The 20,561-nt window shown below is 40.4% G+C and overlaps 2 protein-coding genes across 8 annotated transcripts in view; both read right to left on the bottom strand.

The window, feature by feature from the left end:
- CCDC34 (coiled-coil domain containing 34) overlaps window positions 1-6,396 on the bottom strand; it is a 69,391-nt gene extending 62,995 nt beyond the window's left edge. For 2 of the 7 annotated variants that reach the window (XM_049649030.1, XM_049649014.1), the window contains exons 1-2: window positions 5,972-6,390; window positions 276-411 (exon numbers count right to left, since the gene is read on the bottom strand). In XM_049649030.1, coding sequence (XP_049504987.1) covers window positions 276-411; window positions 5,972-6,312 — 477 coding nt within the window. In that variant the 5' untranslated portion in view covers window positions 6,313-6,390. Of the gene's footprint in view, window positions 1-275; window positions 412-5,971 lie in introns of all 7 variants that reach the window. The other 5 variants (XM_049649022.1, XM_049649007.1, XM_049648998.1 and 2 more) reach the window with 5 other exon arrangements.
- A 4,042-nt stretch (window positions 6,397-10,438) lies between these two features.
- Window positions 10,439-20,561, bottom strand: part of LGR4 (leucine rich repeat containing G protein-coupled receptor 4) — a 100,811-nt gene continuing 90,688 nt past the window's right edge. The window contains exons 12-18 of the mRNA XM_049648984.1: window positions 19,553-19,618; window positions 18,758-18,829; window positions 17,062-17,133; window positions 16,642-16,767; window positions 15,685-15,800; window positions 15,346-15,429; window positions 10,439-12,661 (exon numbers count right to left, since the gene is read on the bottom strand). Of these exons, the coding sequence (XP_049504941.1) occupies window positions 11,385-12,661; window positions 15,346-15,429; window positions 15,685-15,800; window positions 16,642-16,767; window positions 17,062-17,133; window positions 18,758-18,829; window positions 19,553-19,618 (1,813 nt within the window). The 3' untranslated portion in view covers window positions 10,439-11,384. The remainder of the gene's footprint in view (window positions 12,662-15,345; window positions 15,430-15,684; window positions 15,801-16,641; window positions 16,768-17,061; window positions 17,134-18,757; window positions 18,830-19,552; window positions 19,619-20,561) is intronic.

Raw genomic sequence — 20,561 nt, 5'->3', positions numbered from 1 at the left:
TCTGGAAGGCTATATGCAATAATATTAACATTGGTTATGTTTAGGTGGTAAAATTAGAGATTTTCATGTTCTTCATTATACTTAGCTGTATTTTCCAAATGTTCTTATGATGAATGTATTATTTCTACAAGTAGAGAGATTAAAACGGAAATAGCAAACTGATACAAAGAAACGGAAAAATTTTGTTTTGAGGGATAATATTAACATTTTACTTGTGACAGCAGCTCTAATTTGTGAACTCATAGATTCAGTAAAAACGATACTGTCTAATTTACCTCCAGAGCCTTCTGTTGCAGACGGTCACGTTCTTCTTTTTCTTTGCCAACAAACCACACTTCCCATGGTGTCAGGTGGCTTTCTGGTAGGCACACCTGTTTCTGTTCTTGGTTATCTTCTGACCCAACCACACCGCTACAAGAGAGAGGACACTATAGCATCTGTATTCAAACCTCTTTGGCTTAACAGTCAAAATCACTGAAACTACACAGCAAAAGCAGTATAATATATACTAAATGTATTTATAATACTGTGATTTTTATAAATACATACATATGAACTTAATTATATATAAGCATACACTTGAAAAATCATGAACAGGAAGTCCAATATTGGAATTAGTTATCTATCAAACTGCCTTTGAATTCATCACCTAAAATCACATTATTTAAAAACCCATTGGGATAACTATACCAATCCATTTGGCTCAATGACAACATTTTTTTTTTTTTCCTATTCTTAAAAATCTCTCTTGGGACACCTGGGTGGCTCGGTCAGTTAAATGTCCGACTTTGCCTCAGGTCATGATCTCGTGGTTCATGGGTTTGAGGCCTGCATTGGGCTCTGCGCTAATAGCTCAGAGCCTGGAGCCTGCTTCGGATTCTGTGTCTCCCTCTCTCTCTTCCCCTCCCCTATTCATGCTATGTCCCTCCCTCTCTCAAAAATAAATAAACATAAAAAAAAAAAATCTCTCATCTGGACAACTAATTACAACAAATGAACCTAATCAGATCCTGGAGCAGACTTTCCCCTTTTCCTCCCTTAAATAGTCCCAGGGGGGTGGGGGTGGGGGTGAGACTATGTGTATATACACACACACACTCAGAATGATAAAGCAAATGTGTTAACAATTAAGGATTTTGGGGGCGCCTGGGTGGCTCAATCAGTTAAGTGTCTGACTTTGGCTCAGGTCATGGTCTCATGGTTCGTGGGTTCCAGCCCCGTGTCAGACTCTGTGCTGACAGCTCAGAGTCTGGAGCCTGCTTCAGATTCTGTGTCTCCCTCTCTCTCTATCCCTCCCTCATGCTTTGTCTCTCTCTCAAAATAAACAAAAAAGGTGTTTTTTTTTTTTTTAATTAAGGATTTTGGGTGAAGGGTAAACAGAATTTTGTTTTTTTTTTTAAGATTTTAAAGTAATCTCTACACCCAAAGTAGGACTCAAACTTGCAACCCAAGATCAAGTCCCGTGTTCTACCAAGTGAGCCAGCCAGTTGCCCCAGAAATTCTCAACTTTTCTGTTAAAGTTACCAAAAAATATATATGGTTCTTATATTCTTTAATGTTCTGGTTGACTCCCTTTTGCCATTCTTCAGACAGGGTGTTTACGACTCCCCAGTTTAGTGACCTCCATCTCCACTATGCACCTCTGTCAGTCTGTCTCTTTTTAGGTACGTGGAAAAATAAGTACTCATTCATGCTCAAGAGAAGAGGGGAGGGGAGGAGAAATACTGGGCCTCAGCCAGATACACAAGCCTCATAAAACTTAGCAAAAGCGGAACCATTAGGACCCAAGGAGAGAAAGGTTGTTCAGGACCCAAGGCAGCTCTAAAGACTAGGTGTTTATAGACTCAGTGCCTCTGTCTCTTTAACATTCCTGCTTCAGGCAACCAACTGCCTTGCCCACCGCTCTGCACAACTTCTTCTACCTCACAGCTCCGGCTTACTCATTTTTTTTCCTGCTATTCATTCATCCATGTCCTCATGCAATTTGTATTCTGGCAGGAAAGAGACACTGTTGATGTGTTCTTTATTTCTCATATGAACGTTTCCTTCTCCGTCTTGAAGAAACACCTCATCGGCTCCCACAGTTTCAACTATCACCAGGTGCGGATGGTGCCCACATCAGTCATCCCAGGCCAGATCTTTCTCCTGAGCTACAGACGTATTTCCAACCATCTGACAGACAGCTCCACCTAAATATCAATCAGCGGCAAACACGTCTAATCCTCTTCTACCCTCTCCACCGAGAAAAATTTTACTTCTCTTAAAATCCTACCTCAGTGAAGAGGAACCAAGAGCCACCCAGCCAGCCACGCCAGAAACCCAGACCTGTGTTCCTCCTCCTGTTCCCTGTCCACATTAGTGCCCCCACCACCCACACCTACGCCATTACCTAGTCATGTCTCTTCTGCTTCTTTCAATTTTCTCAAGCCGTTTTCCTCTTTCCCAATCTTACCACCACAGGGTGGACACAACCGGCCTTTCTGCCTTCGTTTCAAACCATTTTCCACAACTCTTGACAGATTCAGCCTTCAAATGCGATCATGTCACTCCCTACCTCAAGGGTCTTCTGTGGCTCCTGCCCACAGGATGAAATCCAAACTCTATAGCCTGACACCCAGGGACTGGCTCCCGCCTGTCTTCCCAGCCTCTTTTGCCAATGGCTGCTCTGGACCCTACCGGTCTTGTTGCACTGAAGCAGACTGATGAATGCGCCATGTCCCTGTGCTCCACAGTTTCGTCTAAAACTGAAATGCCTCCACCTCCCCAGGGCGAGCCATGCAAGAGCTTGGTTTGGAAATACAATGTCTGGGATGAATCTCTACCTGCTTCCTCCTAGCTAAGTACATTTCTGAACCTACTGAATACTCTGTTCTCATCCAGCACATGGACATGAGAGCAGAGGCTCCCTCACAGGTGCTACTGCATGAGACAATCTCTGCTACAGCACTTAACACAGATTCCGGGCACTCAGTGAGCATTTGGTGCATGTCATTTTGTAGGAGGAGGAGTTCGGCTAATCCTACCCTCCCTTCAAGATTCAACTCAGGGGTGCCCCTGGGTGACTCAGTTGGTTGAGCGTCTGGACTCTTGATTTTGGCTTAGGTCATGATCTCTGGGTTCGTGGGATGGAGTGCTGTGTCTGCTCCCACTCTGGCAGTACAGAGTCTGCTTGGGAGTCTCTCTCCCTCTCTCTTTCTCTGCCCCTCCCCCTCTCGCCCTCTCTGTCTCTCTCAAAATAAATGAATAAACATTAAAAAAAACCATTCAATTCAGGCATTAACTCTGCAAAATATCTGGACTAAGTGCCTTGGGCTGTCTATCACTTGTCCATCTCTGCCATAGCCTATGAATTCCCTACAAACAGAAAGCATGTTTTAACTCATTTTTTTATTTCAAGAGTCTAGCTTAGGGCCTAGAATATAGTAAGGTCCTAAGAAATATTTGTTGAAAGGGTGAGATCAGTGTTTTTCTTAAAAAAAAAAAAAAAAAAGACACTTTAAATATTAAATGTCTTGCCTTAACATTTTTAACAAATGATATCATATAGACTACAAAATGTGCAGCATATACACTACAGCTCTACCCATAATCAAAAGAGGCTTAATAAGCAGCTTTTTACAACTAAGACATTTATTAAGGCATGGTTTTCCTAATGCACAGAGTGATATAAAAACCAGGATAAAGGTGAATAAATAGAAGGCCCAAGGCATATGATGAAAGACTCCAGGAAAATACTTCTCAGTATCTTTTCTGAAGTCAACTGTGAGCTTCATCTCAGTCCCGTCCAACACACTCGAAGCCATCCTCTAAGCATGGCTCTATGAACACCTAAAATACCCAGAGCTCATCTCACCATGCGCACCTGATGCCTCAGTCTATCCCTGTGGCAGATGAACAATGGGCACAAGGCATACAATCCCACACAGCTCTGGGTATACTCCCTGGTCCATGGAGAGAATGCCCACTGCTAGAACCGGGGCTGGGACTATGGCTCGGGCTGCCTGCTCTCCTCATCACCTCACCCCCAAACTGTCCAGGGCACCAACTGAAGGTTGGAGGTAGGGAGGACGAATGAGGAAATTTTGTAAACACTCACTTTCCTGAAAGGAAATGCTAGGTTTTCTGAAGCATTTGAAGACAGCCACTGTATCTACGTGTTCTCTAGGAGTGGGAATTAGGCATTCATTCAGCACATTTATTGAACACCTAATAGGCATCTGCCACTTGCTACCCACAAGGCCTGGCAAGTTGTGTATTCCTTCCAGGCCATATCCTACCTATTCCCTTTGGTTCATAGGGAATGAGCTGTGATATGGCAGCGATAAGGAGGGAAGCCTTAGTCCTGAGATGCTACCAGCTTGCTTGGGCTTTGGCTAAAGTGAGACATAAAACATGTCTGGCTCCTCTCCTGAGCTCCAGTTGATTAGGGCTCTGGCTCCTGGAAGCTAACGCAAGGTCTCAGTAGCTGCTCTGTGGTTTTGATAACCATCGCTCCTCCATAGGTTGCTAAACTGTGTCGACACTGCTCAGCCCTGTTGGTTAGATTCAGAAGGTAGTTTCCAAAGCCTTAAAATTATTTCAAAAATCCTTGGGACCAACTCAATCCTGAAGAATGCCTATGATGACCCACATGAGAATGGACTCCCGAAACTCTATCATCAAGAACCACTATCAGGTTGATCAGAGGCCTGTTTCTTGTTGCTACAACCAGTCTGGACAAGTGGCTTGCTTGGTTACTCTTACTGACCTCCATTCCCCCAATGTACTTACTTTTACTCTCTCACTGCTGTGACTGTGTATAGCAGTCATCTCATATGGTTCCATATTCCATCCACGCATTCTGGGTATGACGGCCTTACCCTCAAGCGGGCTACCTTGCTGCTTACACATGAAGCATACGTTCTCTGGCCTGTATTTCTGAGATCTCCTGTATTGTGCCTTACACAGCTTGATAATCAGAAACTTGTGAGTGTTTTCTAAAGATGATGCACGAGCCTACTCCAGAAGGAACCTGCATTACTCAGCCTGTCTCAGAAAGTTATTCCTGCAGGGATAGGCCCTTTGTTCTTGTTTCTATACAGCTCATAATAATAGGCATGTCGCATAGGGAAGACAGAACCTGATCGGTATACCTCAGTGCTAGGCCTGGCTCTGCTAATAGCTAGGTGGGTGCCTCTGAATCCCACTTTGTACTTGCATCCTGAGCCACAGTTTTGTTATCTGTAAAATGAGTACAATAAATTCATGTAGGCTTTAATTTCATGAGAGTAGAGGCCATGTCTATCTTGTTTATGGTCCCCCGTATCTAGATTAGTATGTGGCACAAACTAGATGTTTGCTGAGTAATTGTAGAAATTAAAAAAAAAAAAAAAAAAAAAAGGTGATTTTAATAATCTCTTTGGTTCTAGCACTGACTCGGTGATTTCTATTCTGTTCAGTGAGTGGTCAGACCAGACCCAGCCTTGTCTGTGGATGCGGAGATGGACATTGCTAATCTATGTTTCAGCTCCTCATTTATGGCCCCCAAAGCAATACTGCTTTACTACAACCTCCTTCACTGGCAATCAGATCTTTTTCAAAATAACCCAGGTACTACCAAGGCGCAGGAAACAATTTTGGTGTTAAGGGTTTGAACAAGAGTTCTGGTGTCCACAATCTGACTTGTGAATATTCAGGAAACTCCTGAAATGGTGGAAAATTTTGTGTTTTTGAGACTACGTACGTTTTTCTGCACAGGGACTGTAGCGATCATATTCTCAGTTAAAGAGATTTAGAACCCTAGAAAATCTGCAGGCATGTGTGAGAACTGGCCCACAACTCTACGTGCAAACAGCAGCGGCACCTCAGAATGCAGGGGCCTGCACGGCCCCGAGGCGGGCGCCAGGAGAGTGTCTGGCCGCCAGAAGAAGGCGCTTGCAAGGGTCTAAGGGATCTTGAGAGGGGCAGTACCGGCCCGTGGCCCAGGGTTTACCTGACGCACCCCTGTAACTCCACTCCTCTCAGGTTCGCCACCTTAGCTTCTGAATCCTGAGCATCTTCCTCCACGTCCTCCTCATCCTCCCCGTCGCCATCGTCGTAGTCAAACGGGAAGCTCTGGTGGCCAAGGGGAGACAACAGTGACATGGTGGAATTGCTGCAGCTCAGCGGCGGCGACGGCGAGCAGACCGTCACCGTCTCCGGCCCCTGCCCCGGGGCGCCCGCCATGAGGTCGGAGAAGGGGCCGGAGGAAGGCCGAGACCTGGACCTGCAGCCGGCCGAGGACCGAGCGTCGGAAGCCGGCGAAGCAGCCCCCCACAGCCCGGCCGCCCACATCGGGCCCGCCAAGTTCAAACCGGCAGAGTGGCGGCGGGGACGTGCTCTCCCAGCAGGCCCCGCGCGCGCCGGGCCGGCCTATCCCGGCGGGCGCAGACCTCGCGTTGCCATGGCGACGCGTGGAGGCCGCGAGGGCTTTGTCCCCGCCTGCCGAGCGCGGCTCGCTGCGCCCGGGCCTCCCTCTGCCTGCCGCTGACAGCGTGCGGGGCGCGTCCCTCGTTTGCTGTTCATGTAGTACAAGAAATGTGCTGTCACACTGAGCGAGGCAGAGCAAGAGGCGGAAGCCAAAACTACCGCCGTATACTTAACAGGTCAGGGTTTTAAGGATCAGTCATTTCTTACCGCACACAGCCATATTTTATGGGGAGAGGAGAGCGAACTTTATCCAAGTTTCCAAGTGTATCCAAGCATGCTCTTTGAGGGCAATCTTCCGTTGTTTTGGGTAGCACCTCGTTTGCCTGACATCTTAAGTAACTAGTGTATCGGTGCATGTGAATTTTGAGGTCTTTTTGAAGCTTCTAATTTACAAGGGGCTGTGCTAAGCACTAAAGATAGAGTAAAAGCCCTGCCTTCACACGTTCCTCATTCTTTTGTGGAGTAGAATCATCGTATTAAAATATTATGTGATCTGCATTTTATGATTTTTTTGGTGAGACCTCGGAAGGAGCACTGTCCTTTTCAGGTACTGGGAATAGGGATGAAGGTAGCAAGGAAGAAGTGATAGACAATAAACCTGGATGCTTTGTTCATGCTGACAAAACTGTGCACACTTGTAAATAAATATGGCTTTGGTCCAGCTTATGGTGCATATTACTAGTAGAAATATCAGACTGAAAAGTGACAAAGGCTAAGACAGCACACAAAATTTGTTATTGACCAAAGAGTAATAGAAAATTTTTGATGAAATTTAGATCTGCAAAATTTGACACATGAGAATGAGGTACGGCAGAAATAATAGCAACCAAGGGCAATTCACAAGGCAGTAGCTATAATTAATAAAGTATGACATGGTTGAAACTATTTTAGTGGAATGCTAATTTTTGTTAATTTTGTTAAAATTTTCAGTAAAAACAAAATGAAAATGGCAGAAAATTAGATCAATTTAACTGTGGTAATATAGTCAATCAAGAAATAAAACTGGCTTAGTGGAGTTTACATTCTGTACTTCTTGAGTTACTTCTGTTATTCAATATTGGCAGATCTGGTTAAGACTTTTATGAGAACCTCCCTAGAATCAGTAACAGCATTAAAAGGCCTCGGGCCACTTCAGGGCTTCATCGGAGGTAACAAACTATTCCCAACATAATCTGACATCCCTGAAGCAGAGGAGGAAAAACCATAAAAGTGTTAGTATGAAGGGGACCTGGATTTGAATCAGTGATGTTCTTCTTACTCATGAGATTCCCTTAAACAAGCTCTTTGGCTTTCCTAACTTACTCCTTTGTAACAGGGAGGTAACCTATCTCCCAGTCATTAGTGTGTCATTAATTCTCAAAGTTTCTGGCATAGGACCTGACAGAGAAAACGGAAAATGATAAATTGTGTCATTTAAACTCCCAAACTTTTCCACTTCGACCTCTTGGTATAGGAATCTAAAATGTCATACGTTTCTGCCTCCTCAAAATGTTTGACTAAACAAATTATGTCCTTCCCTTGATGTCTTGAGAATCGTCATAATGACCATCTACTGCATTGTGCTGTAGCAACACTGGAGATAATGAACCAAAGAGATCCATGGCATTGGTGCTGGGGCTTGAACATAATTGAGTCCTGTGGTCTCCTTTCTTACAGTGCCTTGTCATTACTGTGACTGAGAAGCCATAATCAAGTTTGGTAGAATTATATATACATGTATAAATAAGCTCAAAAGAAGGCCTCCCCCCACTTAAGTTTTTGGTAACTTCTCTACTTACTACTCATTTTCACTTTCATGGTACAGTTGAGATAAATTTTTATTTTTTGCTGACTTTGTAACCTCGTACAAGAGTAACTTTTGCTTAAAAATCCCTATCTGACTTTGTTACAAAAATAACACCATTACCAGTTAGCCTTGTAGCAATAATTAGGCAACTTTTAAAAATTTATCCCTGGACATACTGAAACTTTACAGATGAAACATGTCTTAGATTCACTTCAAAATAATCCAAGGGGTAGGGGTGCCTGGATGGTTCGGTCCGTTAGATGTCCAACTGTGATTTAGGCTCAGGTCATGATCTTGCAGTTCATGAGTTTGAGCCCCACTTCAGGCTCTGAGCTGACAGTGTGGAACCTGCTTGGGATTCTCTCTGTCCCTGTCTCTCTCTGCCCCTCCCCTGCTTACGCTCTCCATCTCTCTCAAAATAAATAAATAGATGACAAGAAATAATCCAAGGGGCAGATGGATTAGAGCGAGTTAGTGAATGGGACGCAGATGAAACAAGATTTACCATGTGCTGTTGATAATTGCCACAGTTGGGTGATGGGTACCTGGGGTGAAGGCTGAGGTGATGGGAAGGGTAATTATACTACTCTTTTTGTTATGGAAATTCCAGACACAAAGTTAAGTTTAAAACAAATGAACAAAACCAAAAGCCGATGTCTCACATTAAGAAGAACTGGGTACTGGTTTGCTTTCTTATCTGTTGTGTAGGATTTAGCTATTCACTTAAATTTCATCAAGTCCTCTATTTTCTCGTCTGTAAAATTAGGGCTTGATGATTGTGAATATTTATAGCTAAGCATTTGGGCAACTGACTACATTTGGTATCATGGATTACTAATCATTTGCTTTTATTATTTAGTTTTTTAAAGTGATCTCTACATCCGGGATGCCTGGGTAGCTCAGTCCATTAAGCGGCCAACTCTTGGTTTCAGCTCAGGTCATGATCTTACCATTTGTGAGTTCAGTTCAAGGCCCACATCAGGCTCTGTGCTGACAGCATGGAGCTTCCCTGAGATTCTCTCTCTCCTCTGTCTCTACCCCTCCCCTACTCACACTGTGCCCCCCCCCCAAAATAAATAAACATTAAAAAAAAATTTAAAAAAAAGTAATCTCTACATCCAAGCTGGTGGGGCTTGAATTTACAACCCCGAGATGAAGAGTTGCACGCTCCACCAGCTAAGCTAGCTAGGAACCCCAATCATTTGCTTTTAAACAAAGACCTAATTAATGGTAGTCTCTTAAATTTCACAATTTGTTTTCCACGAGTTATCATTCAGACTCAAGATGCAATAGTGTTTCCCACTACATGTATAGCACAGTCTATAGTTGAGGTATCTGCTATTCTATGTTTTAAATGAAATGTGAAGTTTTCGGTAACTTGAATTTTGGAGAAAAAACACTTCTAGCTAGATTTTTTTCCAAGTTATGATTTAATATTTATCAGATGTGTAAATAAACAAACATGATAGCAACTTTAAAAACTTGTGAATAGTTGGCCTTACAAAATTACATCACACTGTAAATAAATCCCTCCCGCATTTTATACAAACTACATGATTTTGATATACAAAGATTCTGTTTTTATTACACTGACAATGTACAACCAAGACTATTTACAAGGCAAAAAAAAAGTATATAAACCACAATTTAACATTCTGCTACTGGCAGCCACTACAGTTTAGGAGGTAGCTTTAATTAAACGAAATGAACAGAAGCCACATTTCCCAACTTGTGTTCTAAAAATAATTTACATAAGATAAAAATTCATTATATGCACATTATATACAGTTTAACTATTAAACTGCAAACTAGCTTAATGTTTTTTAGTATATCCTGAATAACTAATATGGCAGTGGGTTTGCTATTGATTTAGCATATGGTTCAAAAAACATAACTTTAAGACTCCACATAGTGACATGTCAAAAGTCCATGGATAAGAATCAAGTAAAATTTTTAATTGTTAAAGACATAGGTCTAAGCTTTATTCTTTTTCTTAAATGACAGATTTGTTTTATCTCACAAGGACACAGTATCTGAACTGTAGCATAGGCTCTTTCGTATTTAAATCACAGTAAGGGGAAAATGTATGGAAGCTACCATGTAACAACACAGGTTCAGGAGAATCCAGCTCACTAAGAAATAATTATAAGTGCTTTGTGTCATAATTACTCCCAATTTCTACCAACTTAATACAATAATTTACCACTGTTTATTTTCTGCGTAATTCAAACTATATGTAGATAACATACCAACAAAATTGTAAAGTGTCGGTTCAGCCAATGATACTAAGAAATGAAATGTTTTTTAACGAGAACATTCCACAGAGCCATCAAGTCTCTCAGATACTATTAAAATCCCATATCAGTTAGTAGTTTAGCCAAATCTACCAAACCCACACAACAATGAGTCCTTTACTTTTGCCTAGTGTGGTCACAAGACACTGAGGGCAAAATTACTGGGTTTGCACCACAGCGAAGCGTGACCACTGAAAACACACGTTCAGCTATTCTTTTAAAATCTAACAGTTGTTAATATTGTTTTAAAAACATCTTCAGGTTTTAGGTTTATAAATCACTTAAACAGAATTTATGATTCTGTTATGTGAAAGATGGGACCAGAAAATGCAATCAGGCGATGCCTTCTCTTCTGTTCTCACAGTTTTACCTGGGAGACAATCCCTTTTTTGGCCCTGCAGTTAAGTTGTCCTGAGATTAATGACGAACCATTAGGTAAAATTAGCAAGACTTTTTCTTAGCTACATAAAATCACATTTTAAAATATTCTTAAAAAAATATTAACAGCTGTTGTTCACCTTGTGCTTAGTTCAGAAATCGGTATAAATCTGCTTCTCATGGATCAGGAAAACCTAACATGATATTGCTATGATATACATAAAATTTTTCAAGTTATAAACTTGTTCCAAACAGACCACACATTGCTTGCACGTTGCATTTTCCATCCACTGACAGGTTAGGCACTTGTTCCTTGAGAACATCTGGTTTCAGAAATCAACTGCCCCCCTTCTCCTCCTTCTAAGTGACACACCAGGCAGTGATCCCAGAAGTGCTTCCCAGATGAAAGGTCAGACCAGGGTTCTTCTCTAAATGCTGTGATTTTGGTTGATGGGGGAAACAGTTACAAACACACCAGTTCAGTCTTTGACTCTCGGTAGATTGTAAGCATAGCGCACCAAAGGGAATCCTCGACTCTGATAGAAGCAGGCTCGTCCGCAGGCCTGCACCTGGTCCGAACTGTCCGAGACAAAGGAATCCTCTTCGTCTGCATAATCAGAGTGGGCGGATTGCGTGCCACAGTCGGACCAATAGCTGTCCGGTCTTTGGCAAGAACCCACCGCCAATGCAGGACAGCTGTGTGATTTTATTAAGTGTTTGCAGGACACTGGCTTTGTCAAAAGAAAGGACTCACAGCAGTCACACACGGCCAGGTTACCCTGCAAATGCGAGTACATGCCACAGTCATAGTAGAAATCCTGTTCCACGCAGCCAGCCTGGCTACCGATGGACACTGACACCGATCCGCTCTTCTTGGTAATGTGTCGCTTCAGTGACTTCCAGTCGTCTTTAAACTTTGGGTTGAAGAACACATAGAGGACTGGATTCAGGCAAGCGGGCAACGGGAAGAAGATCAGAGTGACAGACTTCATAATTTCAGGGCTGATGGAGACCGCAGTGATCAATGGCGCAAAGGAGAAAAACGCAACGGGGCAAAAAAAGATGCAGTTGGTGAAGATGAGCCAGGCAACGTGCTTAATCATGCTAGAATGTGCGTTCTCTGAAAGGTCCTCCTTTTCCAAGTTGCAGTACAGTTTTGTGTAGACAATGGCCATTAATAAAAACGCCAGGGAGTTTAACAACACTAAGGTTACAGTGAATCCTAGAGATGGCGTTTCTCCCGTGGGGAATGGCAAGCAGAGGGGTGAGGCAGAATACTCCCCGCTGTGGAAAAGTGGAAAACAGCCTGCCACTGCAGCTCCCAGAAAAGCAAGAAGGGCAGCAGCCCGGAAGTGCTTGACACGACGGCTTTTCCCGTTTTTCATGACATCTTTTGCAGATAAGCTTCTTTCGACAGCTGCCAGCATTAATAGAAATATGGCACTTTCGGAGGAGAAAATTGCAAGAAACCCGGCTATCCTGCACCCATTGCCAATCTCCCACCAAATGCCAAATTCAGCAAATCTGCCCCAGGACACGGCGTCCAGAAAAGTTAAGATACCAGTGTAAGCTCCCATGAATAAGTTGGATACAGAAATGAGGCCTATGAACAGTTTGGAGGAAGGCAGTGATGTACAAGATGCAAATGTGGTTAAAATGACCAGCAGGTTGAAAAACACTGCAACCAGGAAAATGAACCACACGGTAAGACGGATCATCCAACTTCCCAGTAAGTACTCGCAGGGCTTAAAGGCACCTAAAACAAGAGAGAGAAATAAAAGACAATTTAGAAAACACCATATTCCTGTACGCTCTGGACTGCAAGAAAAGTAAGGATGGTTAATCTAGCATAATTAAATCTGCTGCTACAACTGAATTGAACCAAACTGAAAAGATGACTATTTCTTAGATATTTTAGTCACTGGACTAGGCTATTTTAAAAATAACTGATTTGGGGGTGCCTGGGTGGCTTAGTCAGCTAAGCATCAGACTCTTGGTTTTGGCTCAGGTCATGATCTCACACGGTGCCTCATACATGATAAGTACTTGATACACTCAAGGCTTGGAATTAGATAAACTAGGGCTTTAATATGGGGTTCATAACTTGCTACTCTTCCTTAAGAAAGCAACTTAAACCTCTATAAATTTCATTTTCTCACTTGTGGACAATAATGCCTATTTTATAGCATTGTGTAGCTTAAATAAAATTACATCCATGAGATACGCAAGAAAGTTACTAGGTACAGAGGTGGACTTCTATAAATACTAGGTCCTTTTCTTTTCTTTCTTTTTTAAAAATATTTATTTATTTCTGAGAGAGAGAGAAACAGCACAAGCGGGAGAGGGGCAGAGAGAGAAGGAGACACAGAATCTGAAGCAGGCTCCAGGCTCTGAGCTGTCAGCACAGAGCCCAATGTGGGGCTAGAACTCACGAACCGTGAGATCACGACCTTTAAGTCAGCCGCTTAAGCAACTGAGCCAGCCAGGTGCCCCTAGGTCCTTTTCTTCTTCCTTCCCAGTCCCAATACATCTTTTAAAAATTATGTATGTGTATGTATGTACATGTATATATGTGGCTTTCAAGGGCAATCTGATGAAGCAGATTAAGATAGGTATAATTATACCCACTTTCCATCCAGAGAAATTGAGACGTCAAAGTGTTCAACAGACCTGACAAAAGTTATTCAATAAGACAATAAATAGAGTGAGGGCAAAACCACACTGATGTTAGCTATTCATACAAAGCCACATCCAATAAAACCCTGTGAAATTTAAACTAGAATTGCAAGAACTAATTTAGTAACTAAATTGTATGTACTTTGACGGGCTAGTTATGTCACAAATGACAACTATTTTATTTTAAAATTAGTAAAGGAAAACTAAATTTTGTTTACAAAGCTCAAGAAAACTATGTATTACAATTGCCTAAAACACATGTTCTGATGTATCTTTCTGAACTGTCATGAACTTTGATACATCCCACATTTTAAATTGCTGAGACATTCACAGACCTTACAAGCCAGCTCAGCAACTTTTATATCTATCTGACTTCCAAATATCACAAGAAACTTAAAAAAATTTTTATCCTCCCCCCCCCCCCACTTAGAAAATGTTAGGAGGAAGCTTCCACCTTTATCTCTGTATCTGAACTCATCTTCCTTCAAGGAAGAAGGAGTAGCTCATCTGACCTGAGAGAACAGGACATCCTTTTGGAAGTGTCTGGTAGGTGGAGATACTCTCCCCTGGGAAGCAGGCTCCACCCAGTCACTGTCTGAAAACTGGCTGCCTCCTCCAGTTCTAACAGATGGATCCCACTCTCTGCTACTCCCTGCTTCTGCGTGAGCACATGGGGGTCTGTGTTTTACTACAGCTGAGTGGGGAGTCAAGCCCACAGTGTAACTCTACCGCAGTGGGGGGAGTGGGGAGGAATCTTAGACCAACTTTCTTCCTGGCTAAGGTTTAAATTCAGTGTAGAGAAAATGGAATCCCTGCCTGTTCAGGTCTAGTCTCCTCTTTAACAAAGCTGTTCCCTTCTCATTGGGTTGTCAGTTCCTTATGCACATTCTCTAATACAAGAACCCCAATCAGTCAGTGAGCAAGCTCCACCCTCTTAACTTCCAACAATTAATTCAGAACCTAGATAATATACACTGCCTACGCTGAAATGATTCTTGCCGATTCCATTTGCTCATCTGGTCACTTTAAGCTCATTCTCAACACAGGCACTGTGCTAAGTATTAAAAGAATACATACACAGCCCCTTAAAAAGCTCACAATTCAGCAGTCATCATTAGAAAGTCCATAATACTTTTGATTCTGAGTTATAAACTCAATATTCAGATCATCCCATGTTATTATATTAAAAAAAATTCTACTTCATAGCACACCAGTTAGCCAATTATTTATTTTTTTTCTTTTACAGTAAAATTCCAAATCTATCTTCGCTGATAGATGAGGCAGAGTCCAACATTATGGTCACAACCAAATATGTGGTCTCATTTTAGTAACTTTCCCAAGTCCACTAAAGTTCAATGAAATAAAGTAGAAAGAAAAGGAAAATCAAAGTTGCATTAAAAAAAAAAAAGGTAACACTAAAAATCCTTGCAGATCAGTAAGTCCTAGAACTGGTCGCTAGAGTTAAAGAAGCATTCAGAAAGTGCTTCTCGATTTTATTATTATTTATTATTTTATTATGCATGTGCATAACCCTCCAGGGAACTAGGTAACACGGAGACTCTGAGTCAATAAGTCTGGGACAGAGATTCTGCAAGGGACGCCTAAGCTCCTGGTATGCAGACCACCGCTTGAGGCAGAAGGCCTTGTGAGATCATCTAGCACCACTCCTGTTACAAAAAAATCACATCCCGCCCCCAAGTTTTAGTTCTATGTGCCTAATGTTTATTTAGAGCAAGACACTACAGCAAAATGTGTTGGGCATACCTGTGGAGGGCGTACAGTGGATAATTATTTGACTGTGTTCTTCATTCTCTGCACTGCTCGTGACACCCGCTGCACCCGCGGGACCTGAATAGATAACGTAAACTGCTTAATTCCAGTTTTATGCAGTTCAAAAGAACCATACTTTCCTGCAATATTCTCTCTTGTACATGAGTTGAGTTCAGCTTCCATGAGGCTTAATAACATACTAAAGATGCAAGTAACACAGTCTATGCCATTTTCTCACATATTTCCTATTTATTCTTCAAAAATGATTACAATAACAGAGACTTGAATTAATGCCATAAAGCACATTCTATTTTAAAAAGTACATGCACTCGCCTTTATCCTTTGCCACACTGTGGTCCTGGAGGCTGGTATCTTCCGTGTTTGAATGTGCATAAGAGTCACAACCCCAAAATGCACAGCACTGATAAGCATATGGTACTGATAAAGACCTGGAGAAAATTGCAAAATCTACATTGAAGAACAACTTCACAGACATGTTTTGGTTTTGTAAAAAGTATTTCAATGTTTAAGTGCCCTAGGAGTCAGACCTGACTGTCACATGCTTTAAAAACTGGTCATTAGCCTCTCTGGGCCTCAGTTTCCTCATCTGCGAAAAGAACTCGGGTAGGTGACACCATGAATTTCTCTTTTCATATAAGATGTGCTTTTAAAAGCTGAATTTAAAACAAACCATATTTACAATTTAGGAGTAATACCGCAATTTAAAGTGAAATCTTATCAGACTCCCTTTATACGTGAATTTACCATGCTTAATTTATCATAGGACACTGGTAGTTTCATTTCATATTAATGTCCCAGATCATTTGCGACTTTACACCATTAAATGAATTTACTTTGTTCACATAAGTGTAATAAAAATATTTATTTTCTTCTCCCACAGTAATATCCCCAAGCCTTGTCTCTACTATATCAAATATCTCTATGAAGTATTACACTACTGTATCAATTTTCTGTAGGTTCACACTTATGTGGTTCTCCCCACATTGTTCATGACAAATCTACTGTATAAAAAACCAGTCTGATGAATGGCTACATTATCTCCTGACAGCCTCAAGGGCTAGAAATTCATGTTCTCAAAAACTAAGGCGTAATGCTCATGTTCTATTTTTTTTTTTTTTTTTTTACCAAATTTGTGAGGACTGAGGTAGAAAATACTCTTAACTTATAGCCTCCCAGAAAATCTGGGAACCACAGCCCAAAACTAGCCTACTCTATATTTTAGGGGCGCACCATAACCCCAACAAAAAAGAAAAATAAGCAAAAACGCACCTGAGATTAACAAAATCTTTTGCTGCTAGGGCTTCTTGTAGCTTAAAGTTGCCAACAAGTTTCAGTTGATTTAGCCCATTCAGGCCTTCCGTAGGAAATGAAGTTAATTCGTTGAAACTTACATCTCTAAAATGTGAATGAGACTTTAAATTAACTCCGAAGATGCAAATTACACAAAAACCTCTGTACATGTGTAAACATCATAAATACTGGAGCTCTAAGAGGAAGTTCAGGCGTGCCGAAACAATAGTTCTGGCATTCATCTTGCCTTCCTAGAAGGTGTCACTATATCACTGTGGCTTAGCATTTATACAAGGGAGCAACTAAACAGAAAAAAATATTTTGATAGGACAATGCCAAAACACAAGTTCCTGTAGACTATTACTTTCAGGACATTACTGCATAAAATCATCAACTTACAGGTTAGTTATTGACCCAAGCTTGGCAAAAGCTCTGCTGTGAATTTCATGGATCAGGTTTCTACTCAGATCTCTGCAATTATAAGAATAACATGTTAATCTTTTCAAATAAATTCAAACTGCAGTTACTCTGACTATACTTTGGAATTTGAGGTAGTCACAGTATCCCTGATAAGATAATAAATCTTATTAATCTCGCCCAACAACTCCATGTTTATGTTGAATTCTTCTCCTTCACAAAAATCTATTTCTTGGAATGGGTTCCACGGAGCAATAATTCTAGTTGGCACCTGTTTCAAAACAGTTGTGAATTTTCTCCACCTTATCCTTCTGGTACCAGTTCAAAAATATAAATGATATGATATAACCTTTGGTACTATTAAGTAGGTGAGGAAAAACTCAGCTCCTGACAAAGCTGAAAATAAAAACAGGTTTCATACTATTTGCTTTCTCAAAGGTCAGTGATAAGGCCCCGAGGGAAGACAAATAATCAATATGTAAACAAGAGCATTCCAGAAGGGCTTCAGATATCATTCTTTCCCAAGCAGGAAATAAAAATCATATCAACACCAGAGCTGTACTGTATTCAGAAACACACCCTGAGAAATTCTGATATCGCAGAATTAATAAAACAAATAATCTGTAACCACACTTAAACTGAGCATTAAGGGAAATTTAAAGACATCTCCCGGATAACAGGACATATCGGCAAACTTGATTTTGAATCAAAAAAGGCCAGCTTTTCACTGTTGTCGCTTATCGGTGCTCTACAAGTGACTGCAGCTAGGAGCCAGATCCCTTCCTCGCTACTGCCCAGACCCACACACAGTAAGACTGTCAGCCACAAGAAAAGATCCCAATCTCTAATAAAATACTTTGTAGTAGAAATTATTTTCTATTTCTTACTGGGATCTACTGGAAGACAGGAATCAATATATGTAATTTCACTTCGCCTTCAATTTTTCAAATTTGTTCTGTATTTTAAAAATATTCACTATTTTAGCATATTGTGTTTTCTGCACTAATGTTCTATAAATACAGGGACAAGGCCTGTCTTAGCCACCTCTATATCCCCAACTGCTTAGTGGAAAACTTGGCACAAACATACACTCAACTACAAATACACTTTTCAAATGAGTGCGTCTGTTGCACATTAGCTATATTTGTTATGATATATACCCCAGTGTGAGGGTCTGCAAATTTTTCCTGTAGAGGGCCAAGTAGTAAATATTTTCACCTCTAGGTCATATGTTCTCTACTCCAACTCTTCAACTCTGCCATCGTATGGTTAAAGCAGTTTTAGACAACATTTAAAAGAGCATGGCTGTGTTCCAATAAAACTTAATTTACAAAAACAGAAGGCAGGCTGGACCCGGCCCACAGGCTATAGTTTGCCTACCCGCTGCTCTAATGGATTGGCAAACCTCATCACTGTGACTAGGAAACCAACAAGCTCCATTTCTTAGGTTGTATACATTACACCATTTCACTTACCAACGTACAACAGCATAAATCAGCTAAGGCAAAAAATACTGAAAGTTAGATTATTTATAAAGTACCACGTGGTAAAATCTGAACAACATTTACACATAACAAATCACATCTTTAAGTATATCTATCATGGGAATTATAATGATAGATTAATTTATAACTTGACAAAAATTTTAGTTGTTTCTAATAATCAAAGAGAAACTTACAGAATCCTCAGAGATATCAGGCCTTGAAAAGTACCTTCTTTTATTTGGTGGATCTGATTACGTTGCAAAGAACTAAGGAAAAAAAATGAAGGAAAAAAGAGAAAAATTATTTTCAATTTTGAAAGATAACATTTCTTAAACTTTGTCTAAGTTTAAATACTCATTCATAAATAACCTTGATTTTGTTGAAAGTAAGAGAACTGCCATTTCCTCATCAATAACATGAAAGGGTTAGACTAATTGGTATTCCATCCCAATTTATGCTGGGAGTTAATGTACACTAGCTAAATTCCTTATTAACCCCATTCAGGAGAGCAGGAAGACAACATGGTAAAAAAGGACCCAAGACAATACAACCATACCAAGTACCATGGAAAGAAGGCTACAGGAAAAGTAAAGAAAGGGATCAGTGATGGGAGAATTAGTGCCTTCCTCTCCCCATCTCCCAACCAACTTCTATCAAAACTTATAGGTACACAGTAGGTATCTGGGTTTGATTTCCCTCAACAACCAGGAACAGTTTTTGTTTGTTTGTTTGTTTGTTTGTTTTTGTGTGTGTAGACAGCCCTCCCGCTGTACTGTCTCATAGAATGCCTGGTAAGTACCTAATAAATGCTGGTTGTATGACCACAACTAGTACAATATGACATTTATTCACAGGGATACCTGATTATATGCATTTATTTCTTTAATATTTCTAATTTCCTGATGGTAAAGCCATTATTTAAAATAGGAAATGTTCAATGAATCAACCATAAACCACAGCAAAAAAGAGTAAGTTCAAGACCAACTTACATTTCTTCCAGAGCATGGCAACCATTAAAGCTTGGAAGGTCTTTTATATTGTTGTAAGACAAGTCCCTTAAAACAATGAAAATTAACAAATTAATTCTATGTTATCAGAATACTAAATTAAAAGAGCTGTACTCAGTATTGAAAACAGCACTAAGATCTGTAATAAAGACAGATGCCTGAAGAAAAGCATCTATTTTTTTTCCTAAGACTTGTAAGTCTCTAGAGCGATATAACACGCTTAAGATTGCAAACTTGAAGTATATAATGTTGAGTACAGACAATATAAAATATATTAAAAACACTTAAAATTTTTAAAAATTTTAAAATAAAACTATTAAAAGCATTAAGCATATAAAATATATAGATATGGAAAATATATAAAAATTATGTCTAAGTGGTAGATTTATGTGGTTTTTAATTTATATTTTTATAATTTTGTTTATACCATAAATAATTTCTGTTAATTATAAAGATTTAAGAGGAGTGGTATGCATAACTCACATTTTCAAAAAAATGTATATTAAACCAAATATAGGGACTCGTTAACTCTCACTTAATCCCACTGCAGTGTTTCCTCCATAGTGATCACTGTGCTTGATATTCCGTGACATGATTTAATGATTTGTTTAATCAATCAGTCACTTATTTTGTTACTATCTCTCTCCCCTGAATACTTATTAACAACTTAGTAACTTAATTGTTTGCTCTTATGACATTTTTACTTCCTTACTTTCCAGGGTAGTTGAAATTTTTTGGAAAGCTCCATGCTTAATTGGTTCCTGATCCAAGAAAGATTTGGGCTCTGCTTAAGTTCTGGATAAAATAGAAAGAGGTGGAGAGCTGACAGTCCCAGGGCATCTAGAATTAAGGGCAAGAAAGCCCAGATAAGAAAAATATGAGGAAGAGACTAGTCTGGTTTTACTTTGTTCAAAGTCACAAGATGTATGACATATATATAACCCTAAAAACCAAATTGAAATAAACATTACCTACCCTTGGGTCACTAAAA

Source organism: Panthera uncia, chromosome D1, assembly GCF_023721935.1.
Source record: "Panthera uncia isolate 11264 chromosome D1, Puncia_PCG_1.0, whole genome shotgun sequence".
NCBI lineage: Eukaryota > Metazoa > Chordata > Mammalia > Carnivora > Felidae > Panthera > Panthera uncia.
This window is presented reverse-complemented; position numbering and strand designations above follow the sequence as displayed.